Source organism: Trachinotus anak, unplaced genomic scaffold (assembly GCF_046630095.1).
Source record: "Trachinotus anak isolate AG129_WGS33_773 ecotype Australia unplaced genomic scaffold, CSIRO_AGI_Tana_v1 ptg000028l, whole genome shotgun sequence".
Taxonomy (NCBI): domain Eukaryota; kingdom Metazoa; phylum Chordata; class Actinopteri; order Carangiformes; family Carangidae; genus Trachinotus; species Trachinotus anak.
Genome location: NW_027273879.1, coordinates 7,135,896 through 7,154,928, shown reverse-complemented (window position 1 = coordinate 7,154,928; position 19,033 = coordinate 7,135,896). Strand labels below are relative to the sequence as shown.

The window sequence follows — 19,033 nt, the reverse complement described above, 5'->3', positions numbered from 1 at the left end:
GGCAAACGTTACCATAGCTAGATGTTGAATACTCAAAGCTTCGTTGGTTTTGTACATCTCACGGGCTTGTGTGGTGTGTGTGCATGTGTGTGTGTTCTCTCTCTCCCTCTTTCTCTTTCTCTTTTTTCACTCCGTTCTGGTGGATCTAATGTATGCTACTTCTACACCCGGCCATGTCTGTTTGGCAGAACCTACCAGAGGAGGTTGGTTGGTGCCTCCCTCCCTCTGCCTGCCTTACTTACCTGTCTGGTCTGGTCCGGTCTGGTCAAATGCCTGCAGACAGCCTTGCACTATTTTTTTTTTTTTTTTACCTCTCTCTTTCTCTCTCTCTTCTTTCTCTCTCATTACCGGCATGGATGGACTGTACCTCTCCCTCCCTTTTCATCAATACGTTACGCCACCTCCTCTCTTTGTGCTCCCTCCCTGCACCACCATCATCCCCCCTCCTCTGTTAACATGTAACATTTGGAGCTCGCCATCATTCTCCAGGGATCCCATAGACTGCTCCATGTTTGGGTAGTTTTATCAGTGTCTGAGAAGGAAGACAAGTTGGGAAAGTGGAACAAAGCATGGGCATTTGTTAAAGTGAGAAAGAGGATGAACAAGGAAGGAGTGAAGGAGGAAAACATGGCTGAATAATGGGCAGAGGGAGGGTTGGAGGTTTCAAGAGAAACTAAAGTAGCTGTATGTAAGAGGAGGGATCTCTGTTTCTCTGACCTGTATGCTGCATGTATTATCATCTATTCAATCTGGTTTCCACTCACGTAGTTGCAGCTTATTTAGAAACACACATATACATAGTGTAGGTACACTCTGTTTGACAGACTGTCAGATTCAGCTCCTTTCCCTACCCCCTAACTCTCAATCTACTATAATTCTTTTAATTGCCTGATTGCTGGAGCTGTATGAATGTGTGTGGCCTGTGACACTGTACTGAGTGGTCACCGTGTCAGTGGTGGTGTTTTGGTTTGAACTAGTACTGATGGTCAAACTCTATGTTGTGGTCGTATCCCTGCCTTGCCGCTGTTTCAGACCTGACTCAAATAGAAGAGAAAATCCTTTCAGTTCCTTTGGGGTGATTGATTGAGCTTGCTTCACCTGCAGCGCTGGGCAGTCAGTGTTTGGACCTTTTAATGGTCAGCCAAGTTCAATCAAACATGAATTACAAAAAAGGAAAGAAAAAAAACGTGGATGGATTTAAATTACTATTTGAGCATGGCCTGTTTAATAGAGTTCTGTCATGGCGACTGTGTGCTCTCTCCTCACTCTTCCTCTCTTATGCTCCTCTTTTTCAGCCTGGATGGGAAGAAAGAGTTCACACAGACGGACGCACCTTCTACATTGACCACAGTAAGATGACATTCAGTCTCTTCCAAGCTTGTATTTGGTCATGTGTATACCCCATATCTACTTTTCTATTTGTATCAACATAAATTGATTCACTATCTTTCTGTATGGCTTAATGGAGGTATGTTTATTACCATCTTAATGGATTGATTTCATGGATGGATTCCATGGATGCTCACAATTGATTTAAGCTTTTGATTATTTCTTTGACTAATTATTTAGTCCATAAAATGCCATAAAATAGTGAAACTATGCCCCTTACTGTACATTTCCCAGAGCCTAAGCTCTTGAAAATACTTGTTTTGTCCAACTAACAGTGACAATACATTCCATTAGTAATGATGTAAAACAGACAATTGGCAAATCTTCACATTTGAGAAGCTAAACAAGAAAAGATATTTTGCAGATATTTGCTGGTGAATTTGAATTGAAATCACAAATTGACTAAATTTCTGCACTACATTTCACTAAAGTCTCAGTGAAACCTGTTCATGCATAAAAAGTTTGTGGTATTTGTGTTTTGTTCATCCAGATACAAAGAACACGCAGTGGGAGGACCCCCGTCTGCAGAGTCCAGCCATCACAGGACCTGTGAGTAGCTTCCTCTTGTTCAGAGAGTCTCTGCCACAGCCGTGTCGCTACATGGAAACAACAGCTTCTTCTTTTAACACTGTAGTTCTATCTATCACACACTATCATCAGCCTCAGTATGTCTTTGGACAACAGAGATAAATCACTTTGTCGCTGCAGTTGTCACTTCACGTGCCAGCACCTCCTTGTCACTCTATGTACAACTACAGATATTGTTGTCACTCATTGCCGGCTCCCCTCCTCAAGTTACACTCTCTGTCGTTCAGTGCTCCTGTTAAAGCATCTACATGACAAGCTGGTCCCTGTTCAAGGTATTGATCATTTGTTGACCTTACCATCCCTTGACTCCTGTGTGTCTTTGTTCTCTGTGCAGGCTGTTCCCTATTCCAGAGAGTTCAAGCAGAAATATGACTACTTCAGGAAGAAATTGAAGAAGCCTGTAAGAAGTGATTTTTAAAACACACATCTGTCTTGTGTTTGTGGTTCTTGCTGGGGAATTTTTGCATAACAATACCAACGCAGAGCTAAATTTGGTCAGAACCTCACAGCTTCTTCTTGCACAAAAGGGTGATCTAATCAGCTTCTATTTTGATTATCCTTGATTGCATACTCATTTAACATTCTTCACACTGTCTTGACACTGCATGACTGAGTTTGATATGTTTGTTGCATGGTAAATATTCATAGCAATCACTTCATATTCTTTGTTATTAACACTTGGTAGGTGCAAAGTGCAGAATTTCCAGGTTTTTTTCCAATGCTGGAATTTATTGACGACTGAAAAGTAATAATAACTGAGTTGAGAGAAACTTGCCAAATGTTGACCACCCATCACTGTTATTCTAGAGCATGTTTGAGGTGAGCAGTTTGATTTGTGTACTGAGGGTAATATCTCCACCAAGTTGTTTTCAAAGATGAAACTGATGTATTTTACTTTTTCGATATAATAATGTGATTAATGACTACAATAGGCTTTCAGAATGTTTTTAACCCCCTGGACTTTTTCTGCATTTTGCACTGTCACAACAATAATTCAAATAAGATAAGAAGCTGAAGGCTTGTGAAGATGCCTCTCACAAGCCTGTTGTAAATGGCATATAACAATATTAATTTGCAGAACTTTTAGTAGCAGTAACACTTCCTGATAAGTCTGAATATATTAGTTGTCTGTGAACAAAGGTCATATATCTCCACTTCCCTAAACACATTCAGATTTCATTTCTTTAAAATTTGCATTAAAGTGTGTTATTTGTGAATTGTTCTAGGCTGACATCCCCAACCGATTCGAGATGAAGCTGCACAGGAACAACATCTTTGAAGAGTCGTACCGTCGCATCATGTCCCTGAAGAGGCCCGATGTTCTGAAGGCACGGCTGTGGATCGAGTTTGAGTCAGAGAAAGGATTGGACTACGGCGGTGTGGCCAGAGAGTGGTTCTTCCTTTTATCTAAGGAGATGTTCAATCCTTACTACGGCCTGTTTGAATACTCAGCCACGTAAGTCTCTGCTTGTTTGTCTTTGCTTGAAGAAACCCCTTGAGGTATTTAACAGGATGTGACACACAAAGCCGACGTTGTACAGGAACTGTGCTATATGTTAACAGTCATGGACAAAGGTGGATTAAAGGGTAGAGACCGTATTGTTTCCCTATGAGACTTAAAGTTTCCTTTCACTTTGATTAACTTTTCCTCTCATTCAAAAAGCCATCCTGCAACAAATGTTTCCCACATGCAGTACACGTCAAGATAATCAAAGTGTCATATGTTCTGTTCCTGTTGTTGGCACCAATAGATGATGACCCAGTTGACTTTCTCTCCATTTTGCCATGCAGGGCAAATGTAATAGAAAATTAATATTGTAAATGGAGCGGTTGAAAAATGAAGCCTTTCTTTCATTAAAGTTAGCTTGATTCAATAAAAAAAGAGCAATTAAAACTCTAAACCCTTAAAATCAAACCACATTGTACTTATTCATCACAGCAACTTTTATTATCTAGTTTTAACATTGTCATGAAGCTGCACTTATATAAAACCACCTTACAGTTTTTTGTCTCCACTTGTGTGTTTCCTCTTGGCTGCATAAAAACACAGATGTTGCCCTTGACTTTGCGTTTGAAATCACAAAATGGTTTTATTTGAAACAATGTTTGTGAGGAACAAAATTGAGTTCATTTATCACTTCTCCTGCACTTTCATCAAATCCATTTTCTTTATTTCTTTTATTTATTTCCTCTTTTGACTAACTATAGATGCAAATAAAAATAATACTTCAGTCAAGATGTTAGGTTTTTAAGGTTTTCATAACCAAACGGACAAAGAGAAATAAACCTATAAGTACTACTGACTGTTCTTAGCATTACTGAATTACCTGGTAATGGAACCTGGACATCACTTTTTTCCTCTGTGTCTATCCAGAGACAACTACACTCTCCAAATCAATCCCAACTCTGGCTTGTGCAACGAGGATCACCTTTCCTATTTCAAGTTCATCGGGCGTGTGGCAGGAATGGCTGTGTTTCATGGAAAACTACTAGATGGTAAGCTGCTTGCTATTTGATCCTGTCTTTTTTGTTATCATCTTAGAATATGTTGAAATTTTTCATGCGTGTATGCAGTTTTTTTCAATTAGTTTTTTTTTTTGCCCCAACACACATACTGTTACAGCACTGAGTTGCTTTCTGCTTTCTCAGGTTTTTTCATCCGACCCTTCTACAAGATGATGCTGGGCAAACAGATCTCTCTTAAAGACATGGAGTCTGTGGTAAGATCTCACTGCCTCTAGATTATTAACCGTTTCACTCTTCAGTTGTAAACCTGACATTGTGAAATAAACTGAAGAATGTATTCAGTTAACGTTCGTTTAATTTGCTGATTCTTTGTAATTAACAGGTGAGCAATGAACACCAACCATGAGGTTGATTTTTGACTCGTTTTTGACTTGTTCTATATTCTTGGCAAGTTAAGAATGAAACCCTATAATCTCACAAAAGCCATTTAATGACTTTTTCTTTGTGTCGAATTGCAGGACAGTGAATACTACAACTCTCTTAAGTGGATCCTGGAGAATGATCCCACTGAGCTGGATCTGAGGTTTTGTATTGATGAGGACAACTTTGGACAGGTGCACAAGCCTAAAACCGGCCTCGTTGCATTAATTAAAATCACAATATTGATTTTAATTGCAGTAAAGTCATATAGTTGGTATTTTATTCATTTATTTTTTTATTTTATTTATTTCTTCCTCAGACTTACCAGGTCGACCTGAAGCCCAGCGGCTCAGACATGGTGGTCACCAACGAGAACAAAAAGGAATACATAGAGTAAGAATCATAAATCATTTCATCTTTTGTCTTTTTATGAATAGATAGACCTTTAAATGATAATCACAAAACTACAGCATCACACATAAAGATAAAACTATTTAAAAAAGATCGTTATTCATTTACGTCTCAATAATCTTCTGTCGACAGCCTGGTCATCCAGTGGAGGTTTGTCAATCGGGTCCAGAAGCAGATGAATGCCTTCTTGGAGGTATTTATGTGCAATAATACTACCACCATGTGGAGGCAGTGCAACCACACACTTTGCATTAGCCTGCCTGAATTTTGTCTCTGCATCTACACCTAAACGTACTTTACTGATATCTTAAAAATATTTCATGGATTGTTTTGTATTTATTTTTACTTTTACTGTACTTGCATTAAAATTGTGTGTCATAATTTCTTTCTTTCTTTCTTTTTTTTTATTTTAAATTTCCAGGGATTCACTGAGCTCATTCTTATAGATCTGATCAAGATCTTTGATGAAAACGAACTGGAGGTATGGATACCCTGTTGGTGGAGAAAATTTATCTGCAGCAGTTTTGTTAATTGAATAATTGGGGTTTTTTTAAAGCAAAAAAGCCAAAAATTCTGCGGCTTCAGATTCTCAAATGTGATTTGGTGGGTGGCTTAAATGCATGTGGTTATAAACTCAATATCTTTGGGTGTTGATTGAACAAAACAAAACATCTGAAGAAATAGACACTGTGAAACTAAAATGAACATTTTTCTTTGCTCTTTCTTTGCTCAAGTTTTAAACACCAGTCTTTTAATTACCGTATTTTCCAGACTATAAGGCGCACTTAAAAGCCTTTAATTTTCTCAAAAAACGACAGTGTGTGGTACACGGCACTCACGGCGCTCTGTCAAAATGTTTTAGTACGACTTTGGTAAACTACAAAGCCGCACCGCTTGCAGCATTACGGCTATCGTAGTCAGGAGCGTCGCGGAGTAATACATACTGTGCTTCACCATAATATTACAGTGTGTGTGTATAAGGACCTATAAGGAGTTATTGTGAATATTGTGAAACGTTTGATTTAGCGGTATCAGACTGTGTTTTTTTTACATGTTACAACTGAACAAGGTTGGGAGTTATTGTGAACGCGTTTAATAAAGTTTGACTGACTTATCTGACTGTTTTGTTTCGCTTAATGCGCCTTATAGTCCGGTGCGCTTTATATATGAAAAAAGTTCGAAAATAGACCATTCATTGACAGTGCGCCTTATAATCCAGTGCGCCCTATAGTGCGGAAAATACGGTAATCAAATCATTTGCAGATTCATTTAAAATGAAAAGAATGAGTTGGAGCTCTACTTGATAGTGAGCGTTGTACTTGAGTATTTATTGTATGAGATGCTGTCTGACATGAAAAGTAGCAATGGCTGTAAATTCTTTTTTCGTTTTCTCCCTCCTCCTCTGTCTCTGTGTAGCTGCTCATGTGTGGTCTGGGTGATGTCGACGTCAACGACTGGAGACAACACACTGTTTACAAGAACGGCTACTGTCCCAACCATCCTGTTATACAGTGGTTCTGGAAGGTACATGTGTTAGATATTCATACTCGCACTCGTAAAAATACATGCAATCAAAACATGCCCTCAAACACAACAGATTTTTGCCCACATCAACTGTCTACATCGTCAGCCACATGTTGCTACATGTCAGTCATGGAAGCTGCTTCTCTAATAATTAAAGTTGGCTCCAGTCTTTTTTCCCTCCATCTGGCCCGGGGCAGATTTGCCGGCCTCGCTTTTGAAGATCAAAGTCTGTTTGGACAGAGCGGGCTTGTTTGCTCTGATGAAAGAGCCAAAAGTAGTTTTACCTGCCCTGGTTATCATCTAATGTATAACGTCTTAACCTGAGCTTTAACACACATACACATACACACACACACACACACACACACACACACTCACGCCAAGATAGCAAAAACCACACACAGGCTGTAATTTGTGCATAAATACACACAGAGACAACGGCGTCATGTCATCTGATTCAGTAAAACAGCTCAAACAACACACACACACACACACACACACACTGTCTGCCAAAACGTTCTTGCTTTGAATAATTTCAACATCTTTTCTGTGACGTAGTTGTGATAATAAAGTATAAATTTTAAGTGACGTTTTTCAGAGTGACAATTGATATTTGATAAATAAATTGTTTGAATGAACTAATTTTAAACTGGATAAAATAATTTTGTGAAGAGCAAACAGTTACTGAGATATTTGGTCTTTCCTCTTTTATCAGGTTGTCCTCTTGATGGATGCTGAAAAGAGAATCCGACTCCTCCAGTTTGTTACAGGAACGTCACGAGTGCCGATGAATGGCTTTGCTGAGCTTTATGGTGAGTGAATTCACCAGATAAGTTTGGGTTTCTTTTATTCCCTACTTGTATAACAGTACAGTGTTTTTTTTTTAATCATACATTATGTGTTATAATTGCAGGGTCTGAATTTTATTTAACACTGGCACAAAAATAGTTTTTCCAGAAAAGATGAGTCAACTCGTTGCAGTCCCAAGAGCTGAATTGTAAATAACTGTAAACGTACGGGTACGGAACAGATGAAGAATGGCTAGAAATTATGTGACTGCTAAAATGTTATATCCACCTATATACATACACTATATGTACACTGTGCAAAATTTTAAGCACTAAAAGTAAAGTGAACATGCTTTCAAAATTAATGTTTTAGTACTAGTTTTATTTATCAGTTCAGGTCATACTAAGTGCAGTAAACAGCAAAAACCTAAATCAAATCAACATTTGGTTAGAATAACACAGGAGCCAGGCCATCTGCTGCAGGACTTCTTGTCACTGGAGATGGTTCTTTATCAACCTGACTGGATATTTGGGCTCACTGTCATGGTGTTGGGTGAACATGGAAATGATCAGATCATACCATCCCTGATGGTACTGTGTGATGGATGAGAATCTAAACATCTTATTAAATCATTTAAATGATTTAATGACTAAAAATGAAAAGTAAAAGACAATAATTATCCAAATGTTTTCCTTCCTCCTCCTTCTATTGTGATGATTTAATCAGCTGAATTGACCTAGAGGTCAAATTTGTGGCCTAATAAAAGCATTTCTGCATCATCTCAATGTTGCCATCATAATTATAATTTCTTCTTTTGTGCCAGGTTCTAATGGTCCTCAGCTGTTCACAATTGAGCAGTGGGGGACACCAGATAAGTTGCCAAGAGCTCACACATGGTATGTCACTACAGAACACACACACACACACACACAAACACACAGACACAGACACAGAAAAAAACTGCAAGTTTACAGCCATGCTAGCGGCCTCTCAGCAGTGCTTTGAGCTAAATACTAACATCAGCATGCTAACATGATCACAGTGACAATGCTAACATGTACATGCTAAGTGGATGTAATGTTTACCATGATCACCTTCTTAATTTAGCATCTTAGCATGATAACATTTTTGAATCTGCACTAAAAATCGAGTACAGCTGTGGCTGATGGTAATAATACTTTTGGAAGTATTTGGTTATAAACCAAATAACTTGAGAAATTAAAAATGTCACCCACTTGTGCTTTAGAAAAAGTCAGAGGATCCTCCAAGCTATTCAAATTCAACCTGGGGAGGGACATGAATGTCTGTACAAAATTTTATGGAAAACCATCCAATAGTACCCAAAATGTGCCATGATCATTTTTTGGATTAATTTACTTTTTGAAGGAATGGTATAATACAGGTTATGAAATGTATTACATTAAAAAAAGTGAAAACATTGACCTTGAAAAGTCAGGAAATCACCAGAGTCATTAGGATGAATCATCTGGGAACCATGAATGTTGGTACAAAATTTCATGGCAATTCCTTTAGTAGTTGTTCAAATATGACATTTCCATGCATAGAGCCATATCGCTACCATGGCTAAAAGTACTCAGTACTGTTATTTTTGCATTTTGAAACAGAATCAATTAAATGTTTTCCCTTTCAGTTTCAACCGCTTGGATCTGCCAACCTATGAATCATTTGAGGACCTGAGAGAGAGACTCCTCATGGCTGTGGAGAACGCACAGGGCTTTGAGGGCGTCGACTAAAACTGACTGCACCAAACCAACCAACAATTTAAAAAAAACAAAACAAAAAGCCACAGGGATGTCAAACCAGCTGCTGTAGCAGTTTTGTGCAAGCATGTTGTACTGTAATGCCTGACTGTGAGCCACCAACACAGCACAGTGGTTTGAGACTGTACAGCGACTTGTCGAGCCAATATGCCTACGTCTTTATATCTATTCAGTGTGGGTTAGTCACTCCTTAAAGGTGCTGGGGAAAGAAAGGGAGCGTTGCACTGTTGAATGCTGAAATCTATTATCCACAGGCATGAGCAATGAATGATGAGACCTGGCCCCTGATCCGCTGTTTCTTTCCCCCTCTACCCTTGTCCTGTGAAAATCTACAGTGCTGGAAAACACTAATGCATTTCAATAGCTCCTTTATGTAAACTATAGCACAGTATTCGAGCACCCTTCAGTGGAAGGGTCTTGGCATGGCCTTAATCTGGCTCATACATGCACTATTTCTCAAAGAAACTGCGATGGCACTATGATCACAGCTCTCTCAAATCCTTAGACCAACACCAGATTACCTTAGGAATGCTAGCCAATCACATTTCAGGAAATCGGCCACACCCCTCCATAGAGCCTTGTTTATGTTGTGTGATCAGAAATCGCCGCTGCAGCCTTTTGTAGAATACCATTTTTTTTGTTTTCCTTTTTTTAACCACTGGTAAGGATTTAAGAATGGGGGATGCCATTATCCAGAAAGATGATTTTTATAGTTTTTGTCATCATGAAACTTGTTTTTTTTTTTTTTTTAAATCATTGGTATAATTCTTGCAGGAAAATACTCTCAACGTATTTGTACTGATGAACAATGTTGTTTACTATTTTGACGATTCTATATGACATGGTGTGTGAAGTGTAAATCTGGCTAGTCTGGGAAATGATTAATCCATATCATTTGTTATGGTGATAGCAAAAGTGTTGAATAAAATGGTTTTTATTGTAGTGCTATGAAAGCAGCATGAAATTGTATCTTGTGTTTGCTTTGACTACATAGTAATTTGGACGTGTAATCAGTCTTGAGGTTGGGAAGGGAAATCTAAAACTGGGTGTAGTTTCTCTGAGACGTCATGATTATATTAATATTCTCATGCCTGTTGCTGTTCATAATGCTGTAAATTGTTCTTGAGGGGAAAAAAAACCCATTTTAAGTTCTTTCATGATATATAAATATATGTATGTATTACATTTAACAGAAGTATTACTGATCAACAACACTAAAATGAAGCTGTGTGTGTGTGTGCGGGTGTTTGAGAGAAAAGCTGTGATTGCCACTGAATATAAAGCAGCACGTTTCTTACAAAGAAATGTTTTTTTTTTTCTTTTGTCTTTCTTATGTTTTTGTTTCTCTCTCCTTTTTCTAACACCATTGAACCTAAAGGGCACTTTATAGATCACTCTGAGGTCATGTCGCCTATTGTATGTCTTGTCATTAACTTGAATGTGATTGTCTTTTTTTCCATTCAGAGCACTTGGTGCAATATAAATAGTCTGTAAATCTGGGCTGCTGCTAAGGTAGAAAAAGTTGACAGAAGTGAAGCAGAGACTTCACATCCTTTAGTATTCTCTATTTTATCTCTTACTTTGTCCCTTTTCTCTAACCTTTCCTCCCTCCTGTGATCCCACCACTCAGACTGACTCCATAAAGATTAGTCTTTTTTTTTTTTTTTTAAGAGGGTTTTCTTTTTTTAATAAATGAATGGAAATATCACTTTTGTTAAAGATGCCACCACTCTCTGCAACTCTTTGTGGTTCATTTATCTTCAGTCCAATAAAAATGAAACTTCTCAGACTGTGTTGTTTGAGTTAATTGAAACTGGACCTTTACTCATTGGAAGAAGAAACATAATTAGAAGACCCATAAAAACATGATGAACAATAAATAACAGTAGATCGGTAAGCAGTTAATCAAACTGTGACAGTCCTATATAAACACTAAGTTTATACTTAATTTCCACACCACTTCATTTCAAGAGGAAATATTGTACATTCTGCACCATATCTATGACAACTACAGTTATTTGCAAAAACTGAAATTAAAATATAAAATGTGAACATCTTGTGAATTTGGATACACTGTTATAGACTAATCTAACACCATGAAGAATAAATCAAATATTGTGTAGCAGTTGTATCGTTAAGAATCTGAACATATTTTTACTTGTACCAGCATTTTCCTTTCAGAGGAGGTCACACGGTTTTAGGAAAAAGGCTGTAGGCCTACCCCCACATGGACACATCATTTTTTGTCAGAATGTAGTCAAGTTTCTCTTCTTTAACTCAATGTGCCTACCAAAGCACGTTGATTTGCAGAATTTGAACCATGAGCCTCTGAGCGACAGGAGTACCATCCACCATCCACCATGACACCAGAAAATACAGAGGAAGACAGAAAAAAAAAAAAAAGACTGCTTCAACTCCCACATTTTTGACATCACAAACAAATACAAATCACATCACTGTGTTCAGCAGAGTCTCCTCTCTCAGAAAATATGAAGTTTAAGGTGATAGGAGTTCATGTTCTCTGACTGACAAGCCAGACATTTAGAGGTGTGGCAATATTTAGTTCACTGTGAGGGAAACAAGGCTGAACAGCTCTAATGTAGACCTGCGGACGCTCATCTGCATTTTACCAGACCCATGTTTAATTTGCAGAGAATTCTGGCAAGTTCAGTTGCTTCCTGTTGGAACGTGATTATTTTAGAAAGCAACTCTCATACAGCGGGCTTAAAGTATTACAACACTGCCCATTTTCTGATCAAAGTTTCAAACCTTTCATTTTTCTCATTTCCCCGCCCCATTAGAGCATCAGCAGGAAGGAGCTGAACACAAGACATATTCCCCGTTGTTTCACACAGTTCCACATTAAAATGTTGTACATATTGATTCATATTTTTTAAACTCACAATAGTGGGAAATCAAAAAGTTTCCAATAACACTAAATACTCCATATCACAGTGAATCTTTGTCAGTCCTAACCCCACTGGTCTGCACTGATACCCACAGCTGGTTGCATCCCTGCTGTGACCTGGGATCAGAATAACTACCAGACTCCTACCAGACTCCTGTTTACCTCTGTACTACAATGATCTAGTATTGATATAAAACACAGTTTTGTACAACAACCAGTAAAACAAGCCACTTCCACTGTCTCACACAGAGTGACAAGTGACAAGGAAGCGACGTCCTCACTGATCACCTGCTTTAATGAGAGGACTGACTGTGCATTTTCATTTAGACCCCACGTAAGAGCATAGTGACATGTAAATGTTAAAGAACGGACTGAGGGCGCTGTTTGCTTATTGTACTTGAATATTGTAATGAAGAGCAGGTGAAGTATTTGAAGAGCATCCTGTTGGACGTGGAGTCACATGACTGCTGGACTGACGAGCAGCACAGGTGCCCTGTGTTTTCTTTGTTCTGTGTCCTGCTTTGATGCTGCCAGGCCATAAAATATTTGTGTAATTTCTTTACACCAAAATGAGTTTTTTTATATCCAATTTAAAATCTGGATGAGGCCTGTTAGGGGTACACAACACAGCTACTGTAGATTATGGGGTTAGCGAGGGTTAACTCATTTCCCCCAGTGGCTCAGCTATATTCAGCTATATAACTTCAGCAGCCTGTCTGATGAGAGCAAGCATTTTGAGCGACCCTTTTTTAAATTTTCCTTGCTGAATTGAAGAATGAAGAAAGGTGCTCAAGTGGCACGGTAAGCGAAGGTAAATATTTCAAAATAAAAGCAAAGAGTATAGAATGGCCATTCTATAAAGTGTGATATTATGCAAACACAGAGAGAAAAAGTTATTTTGCTTAAGTCTTACGTGAAAAATATTTCATCAAAAAAGTATTGAGGGATGGGGTCATATGACTATCTATTTTGAGTAGAATAGCAATCCACGATCAGAATCACAACCTGCTTCCTATTTCTGCTCTGGTTTTATTATGGAAGCCCTGACTAGAAGTTGTGATTCGTGACCTTTTTTTCGGATGTTTGTCAGCTAGCAGTTAGTTTTCACCCACAGTGCTGTCTTCCTTTTTTACAAATTGTTTGACAACCAATCACACTCTTTGCTTAGTTCATATGGAGTATCCGTTTGGACCATGGATGTATGGTTTCGACCGACATCGCTGTCAGGGGAGTAAGTCCCCTGTCTTGATGGCTGGGCGCAGGGCCCTCTGGGGTCAAGCCAGCCGCCTCCTCCCGCTAACTATGCTATGCTAGCTAACCACTTTTGCGTTGTTTTATTTATTTATTTATTTAATTTGGGGTGGGGGGTTCTGTATTATATATGGTTAGAAAAGATAATAAAAATTAATAAATAAATAAACAAAATGTAAGATTTGTCACGGCAGCAACACTTCCCCACAGAATTACTTCCTCTTTAGAGATTTCGCCTACAAAATAAAGCGCAAGAAAGTTTGTTTATTTTTCAAGCAATGCTTTATTTCAAGTTATTATTTTTTGAAACGTTCTGACAGGAAGTTGTTAAGGCTATGTTGACAAACTCCTGAAGTTGTGGACATACCAAGCATACGTAAGTAAAAGCTACTGATGTTCATGTAATAAATAAATCACAGGGTGGATGATCTCAACATGTTTTCATGAGTACTGAGTGTTGGAAATTTCCTTCCACAGAAATGTCCTCAAAGCCATGATTGTATAAAAAGGGTGATGCTTGCAAGCTGAAGAACACCATCCTAACCGCGAAGAACAGGGCTGCCAGCAACATGTAGTGGGTGTGCTTTGCTACGGGAGCGACTGGTGCACAACAAAACAGATGGCGTCGTGACAAAGGAAACTCATGTGGACATACTGAAGCAACAAAACTTGGTCGCAAATGGGTCCTCCAAATGGACAGTGACCCCAAGTATCCAAAGTTGTGGCAAAATGGCCACAACAGGGAGCTAGCTTAAATGGCTCAGGCTAGCTCCCTGGGGTCCCTCAAGGCGTCCAGCTTGATGGCTTGGCACGTGGCCGCCTGGGGTCAAGCTAGCCGCTTCTCCCAGTGCTAATTATGCTAGCTAACCCCTTTTGTGTTTTTTGTTTTGTGGTCTCTGGGGTGACTCTTATGTGCTTTACATGCGCATCATTCACGCTAATGAGTTTCTCGCACATCCGCTGCCATTAATGAATGTAGTACATTTAATAAAATAAAATTAAAAAAAAAACAAAACAAAACCACATTACCTCTAAAGCAGCCACTGATTAGGTTTGCACTTCAGCTGGATATAAACATAATGCATACGAGACAACATTGCATCATTATGTTAATATAAAATGTTTGCTGTCATAGTTATGTTTCCTTCAAAACATATTTGTTGTTGCAAATTAGTTGTATATAAACATAATCTAGGGGAGACAGGGTTGTATAAACAACCTGATGGCATTTGGACAGAGAAACGGTTGATATCAAGGATGGCACATTCTGCTTGTATTGCTTGACTCATTTTAGACATGACTCAATGGCTTTCAGTGGCTACCCCAAACACTTTCTCATAGCTCACATCCACGATTTATCGAAACATTAATTTGCATATTCCGGAACACTTCTTTGTGTTGTCACTGAGATGAGCACATTCCGTGTTCCAGACGTGACACCCAGAGCACACAGTGGGAGACACTTTACAGCATACAACTGTCGGATCTACGTTCACTCGACGTGTTAGTGAAAGTAATTATAGTGTTCGTGAAGTTATCGCGTTCGAAACTTCTTCAGATCATCATGGACGAAGAACCTGCAAGGAAAATTAAGAATCGCCGTTGTGGATCTCTCAGGAGAGGTCAAGGTAAGCGAGAAATACCTGTGGTTGAGCCCTTTTTCTCATGTCAGTAGGTTATGAAAAGACAATTTCAAACAGTTGGTCACTACAGTTCACAGCAAATTGACATTTCATTGTGTTTTCCTCATTTACAGAGAGCAGCAGCACCACTCAACAAAGTACATCATCTGCAGCAGATGGCAGGACTAAAAGGAAGGCAAGTCCTGAAAAGAAGACCCAAGGAAAGAGGAGAAGGGTCTCTGAGATAGTTGAACCCAGCACTAAAGAAGATGGCATCATGAGAAGGGGGAAGAGGAAAGTAATGGACGATGGAGAGGGACCATCAAAACAGATGAAGAAGATGCATGCACTGGACCTTAAACAACACGACAAGGAGTCAGCCACCTCCTCATTGGACACTGGTAAACCTAGGCTAATCATGTCAAATTACAGTTGGGGAGTGTGTTGTCAGTTTACAGTTGAGGTTTATGTTTAGTGGATACATTAATACAAAAAAACATACAAATGTCCATCACCAGGGGTATGTTGATCTGAATACAATTCAGTTCACCCAAAATAAAAAGGAAAAACAACTTTTTATTTTTCTCTAAAATAAGATATGTCAATAATGTCTGTCACAAGGGAGCAGACATTTTTTTTTCACCAAGGCTCAATGGCTGCACATGCACATTTTAAAACACATAGAATAGGAGTAGTGGTATTTATTTGTGAAGAACCATTTGGGGGTTTTTTTTTTCTGTCAATATTTCAAGATATTTGTCTCTGAGATTTTTGCCCCCCAGTGCAGTGTGGATGAATGGGCTTTTATTTTCGGTACTCACGATGTTGACAAATGATATTTAAAAAATTCAAAAACAATTTCTGTTTCCAAAACTATTCTCTTTGTTTGTTGGAGTAATCCACCAAACACACCACAGGACTATTTCTTTGGTAGAAAGTAGCTTCGATATAGAAACTGAACTGAACTGAAATAATGAGCCCTTCTTTTAGATTTATTCATAGAGGTGGCACATTTATTGTCCACATTGGTACTTTTTACTGTCAACAAGCTGAGGTCCTGTTTTTTTTTTTTCTTTTCTCGTCTGCAGAGAGCAGCAACCCTTTAGAAGGCTGCAGTACATTTGTGGAAGATGTGAGCAAGAGACATGTTAAGAGAAAGGCCATCGCTGAAATAGAAGGACCAAGAAGGAAGAAGAAGAGGAGACTGGACTCCAAGGAGACCAAAAAGACAATTAAAGAAGAGATTAAGGAGAAGGAGGAATTGTCAGCAGATGCCCAAAGAGGTAAGTAGGTAGTAATTAATATAGAGTTGGTCAAGGTGAGGTGTAACATTGGAGGGGTTGATATTAGCGCTTGAGTAATTGATGCTCTTCAGAACTGTAGTTAAACAAAATAGGTGTGTTTCTGTTCAGCTCAATTTGAAGCCAAATACAAACAGCAGAAACAACTTGGCGAAGGAGGGTGTGGATCTGTGTTTGCTGGCTACCGCAAAGCAGATAATTTACCAGTAAGTGTCAGACACACACACACACACACACACACACACACACACACACTATGATCAGAAAGTGCTAATCAAAGTCCTGTTTGTGTCTTGTAGGTAGCCATCAAACACATACCAAAAGACAAAGTGTTTTGCACAGAAATGGTGAGTAAACGACTCCAACTGCTGTTGAAATCTGCTGGTCTGATGGCTGTCTATGGAGCATCTCTCCCTCATCATCTTCTCTGTTGTTATATTTCAGGACCAGAAAGGGAAAGAGCTCTCTGTGGAGGTAGCCATCATGTTGAAACTCTCTGCTGAAAAACGTGGATCAGCAGGGACATCAGCGCCTGTCTCCCTACTGGACTGGTATGACCTGGACCAGGAGCTGATCCTGGTGCTGGAGAGACCAGTCCCCTGCGAGGACCTCTTGAACTACTTAGAGATCAACGGAGGCACTCTGAAGGAGAAGGAGGCCAAAGTAAGCTACTGGAGGATCCTGTGTAACTTGATCTTCAGTATAAGACAGCGGTTGTTGTCAGCTTTGAATCATAACAGCTAAGACAGTTGTGAAAAAAAAATCCCATCCCTCATGTCTCTTTGTGTGTCTGTCACTCAGATCGTACTGAAACAACTGGTTCACGCAGCAACTGAACTTCAGAACAAGCGCATCTTTCACCGGGACATCAAATTGGAAAACATCCTTATTGAGACCGGCTCAGATGTCCCACGTGTTCGCCTCATTGACTTTGGGCTCAGCTGTTTCTTCAAGAAAAGATCCGTGTATCGTGTTTTCTATGGTGAGATGTCTGATTTCTACTGCTGCTCTTAAATAAATTAATGGTCTGTATCATTTAGTCAAAGCTTCTCCTCCCACTCATCCTCACTGTCTTATTACTGTGTGTGTATATTCTAGGTACTTCTGCTCACATCCCCCCGGAGTACTATAAACGCTTCACCTACAGTGCCGGCCCCACCACGGTGTGGCAGCTGGGAGTGGTCCTGTTCGAAATGCTCCACAGTAAAACACGATTTGAGACCAACAGGTTCCTCAGTAACAAGCTGAAAATCAACAATGACCTGTCCAACAGTAAGAAAAACACACTTCATACGTGAACCTGTCAGCAGAGACACACGTTCATTTTAGTTCACATTCTACTGGATCACTGGAGCCGTCACCTTCATCTGACTTCTTCTTTATCTCCAGATTGCCAGGATTTCTTGAAAATGTGCTTGGCCAAAGTCCCTTCACGTCGCCCTTCTCTGGAGCAGCTTCAGCATCACCCATGGCTCAGATAAACAGCACCCACACACACTTCAAACTTCAAACCAAACATACCATAGCAATTACTGATACTAATGACTGCTCTTCTCTCTTTGACAGGAAGGACGATGCGAAAGCACTCTTCAATTGGATTCCAGATTTTATTTAACCGGACTATATCAGCTCTCTTACATCAAAATTGTAACATTTTTCCCACCTGCAGCTCCTGTCGCACCCCCAGCCGTCCGAGGAGAGGGGATCTCTCTTTGAATTGCCTCTCCCGAGGTTTCTTCCCATTGTCCTTCTGGCCTCAGGATTTTGGGAAGTTTTTCCTCGTCTTCTTAGAGAGCTTGGCCTGGGTCAGGTGCTGCTGCTGATATAGGCCTGTGGAACCCAATTAATCATTATCTAAGGACATTATCCCACTTATACCACAGCCAATTGCCTACAAAACACCATATACTGTATAAATACTGTTACTTGATACTGTATACTATATCGAGCTAAAAGTATTAGTTACATACAACTAATTTTGAGCTTGCCCTCCAAATTTAAAATTCAAAAATCAAATCATATAACTCCTACATTAGTTGTCCACCCTATTTTTCCATTATTGTTGGTGGTTATTGAGTGTAATGATCTTGTAAAATAAACTGTTTGACATTGAGATTATAAGGGAATGATTTCTGAGTAAGAGTCGTGGAGTTTTGATTATTTTTCTTTCAACATTTTAGGTTTGATTAAAATTAATTTCCTTTCATTAGGAAAATGAATTAGTATTTCAATGTTGAAGCATCTAGAAGGAGATACGAATCTAAAAACAGTGGAGTAACGAAGACATTTTTGAACCTGAGAAGAACATATCGTGGGATTACATTTGCAGTAATCCCATCCAATAAGATTTTAAAAAGTGAGTAATGAATAAGTGACTCACAAATTAAATACATAAGAAATTATCGAACGGTTGTTGCTAGAAGTGTTATTTTGAGAAAATTGCCATGTACCTCCCTCCCTTGTTTAAAGAAGTGTCTTGGCTGGGCAAAGGGCCCATTGCCTCTCCGGCAGCTAGTGACTCACATCTAAACTTTCTTCTCTGCTTCCATTACAGTTTGTATTCTTCATGCCTTTTTCCTTTTT

The 19,033-nt window shown here is 39.1% G+C and overlaps 2 protein-coding genes across 11 annotated transcripts in view; both read left to right on the top strand.

Moving 5' to 3' along the window:
* The window catches only part of nedd4l (NEDD4 like E3 ubiquitin protein ligase), a 44,765-nt gene extending 34,655 nt beyond the window's left edge, over positions 1-10,110 (top strand). For all 10 annotated transcript variants that reach the window (XM_071465500.1, XM_071465498.1, XM_071465497.1 and 7 more), the window contains 14 exons: positions 1,296-1,350; positions 1,880-1,938; positions 2,312-2,377; positions 3,204-3,433; positions 4,352-4,473; positions 4,627-4,697; positions 4,962-5,057; positions 5,183-5,256; positions 5,407-5,467; positions 5,696-5,755; positions 6,691-6,798; positions 7,514-7,610; positions 8,411-8,483; positions 9,239-10,110. In XM_071465500.1, coding sequence (XP_071321601.1) covers positions 1,296-1,350; positions 1,880-1,938; positions 2,312-2,377; positions 3,204-3,433; positions 4,352-4,473; positions 4,627-4,697; positions 4,962-5,057; positions 5,183-5,256; positions 5,407-5,467; positions 5,696-5,755; positions 6,691-6,798; positions 7,514-7,610; positions 8,411-8,483; positions 9,239-9,341 — 1,275 coding nt within the window. In that variant the 3' untranslated portion in view covers positions 9,342-10,110. The remainder of the gene's footprint in view (positions 1-1,295; positions 1,351-1,879; positions 1,939-2,311; positions 2,378-3,203; positions 3,434-4,351; positions 4,474-4,626; positions 4,698-4,961; positions 5,058-5,182; positions 5,257-5,406; positions 5,468-5,695; positions 5,756-6,690; positions 6,799-7,513; positions 7,611-8,410; positions 8,484-9,238) is intronic.
* A 1,175-nt stretch (positions 10,111-11,285) lies between these two features.
* On the top strand, positions 11,286-18,517 carry LOC139611135 (serine/threonine-protein kinase pim-1-like). Its single transcript, XM_071465505.1, has 9 exons — positions 11,286-15,155; positions 15,284-15,550; positions 16,238-16,432; positions 16,562-16,656; positions 16,750-16,797; positions 16,895-17,113; positions 17,252-17,432; positions 17,549-17,722; positions 17,840-18,517. The coding sequence occupies exons 1-9, from the start codon at positions 15,092-15,094 to the stop codon at positions 17,929-17,931; spliced, it is 1,335 nt and encodes a 444-aa protein (XP_071321606.1). The 5' UTR covers positions 11,286-15,091; the 3' UTR covers positions 17,932-18,517.
* The last annotated feature ends 516 nt before the right edge of the window (positions 18,518-19,033 follow it).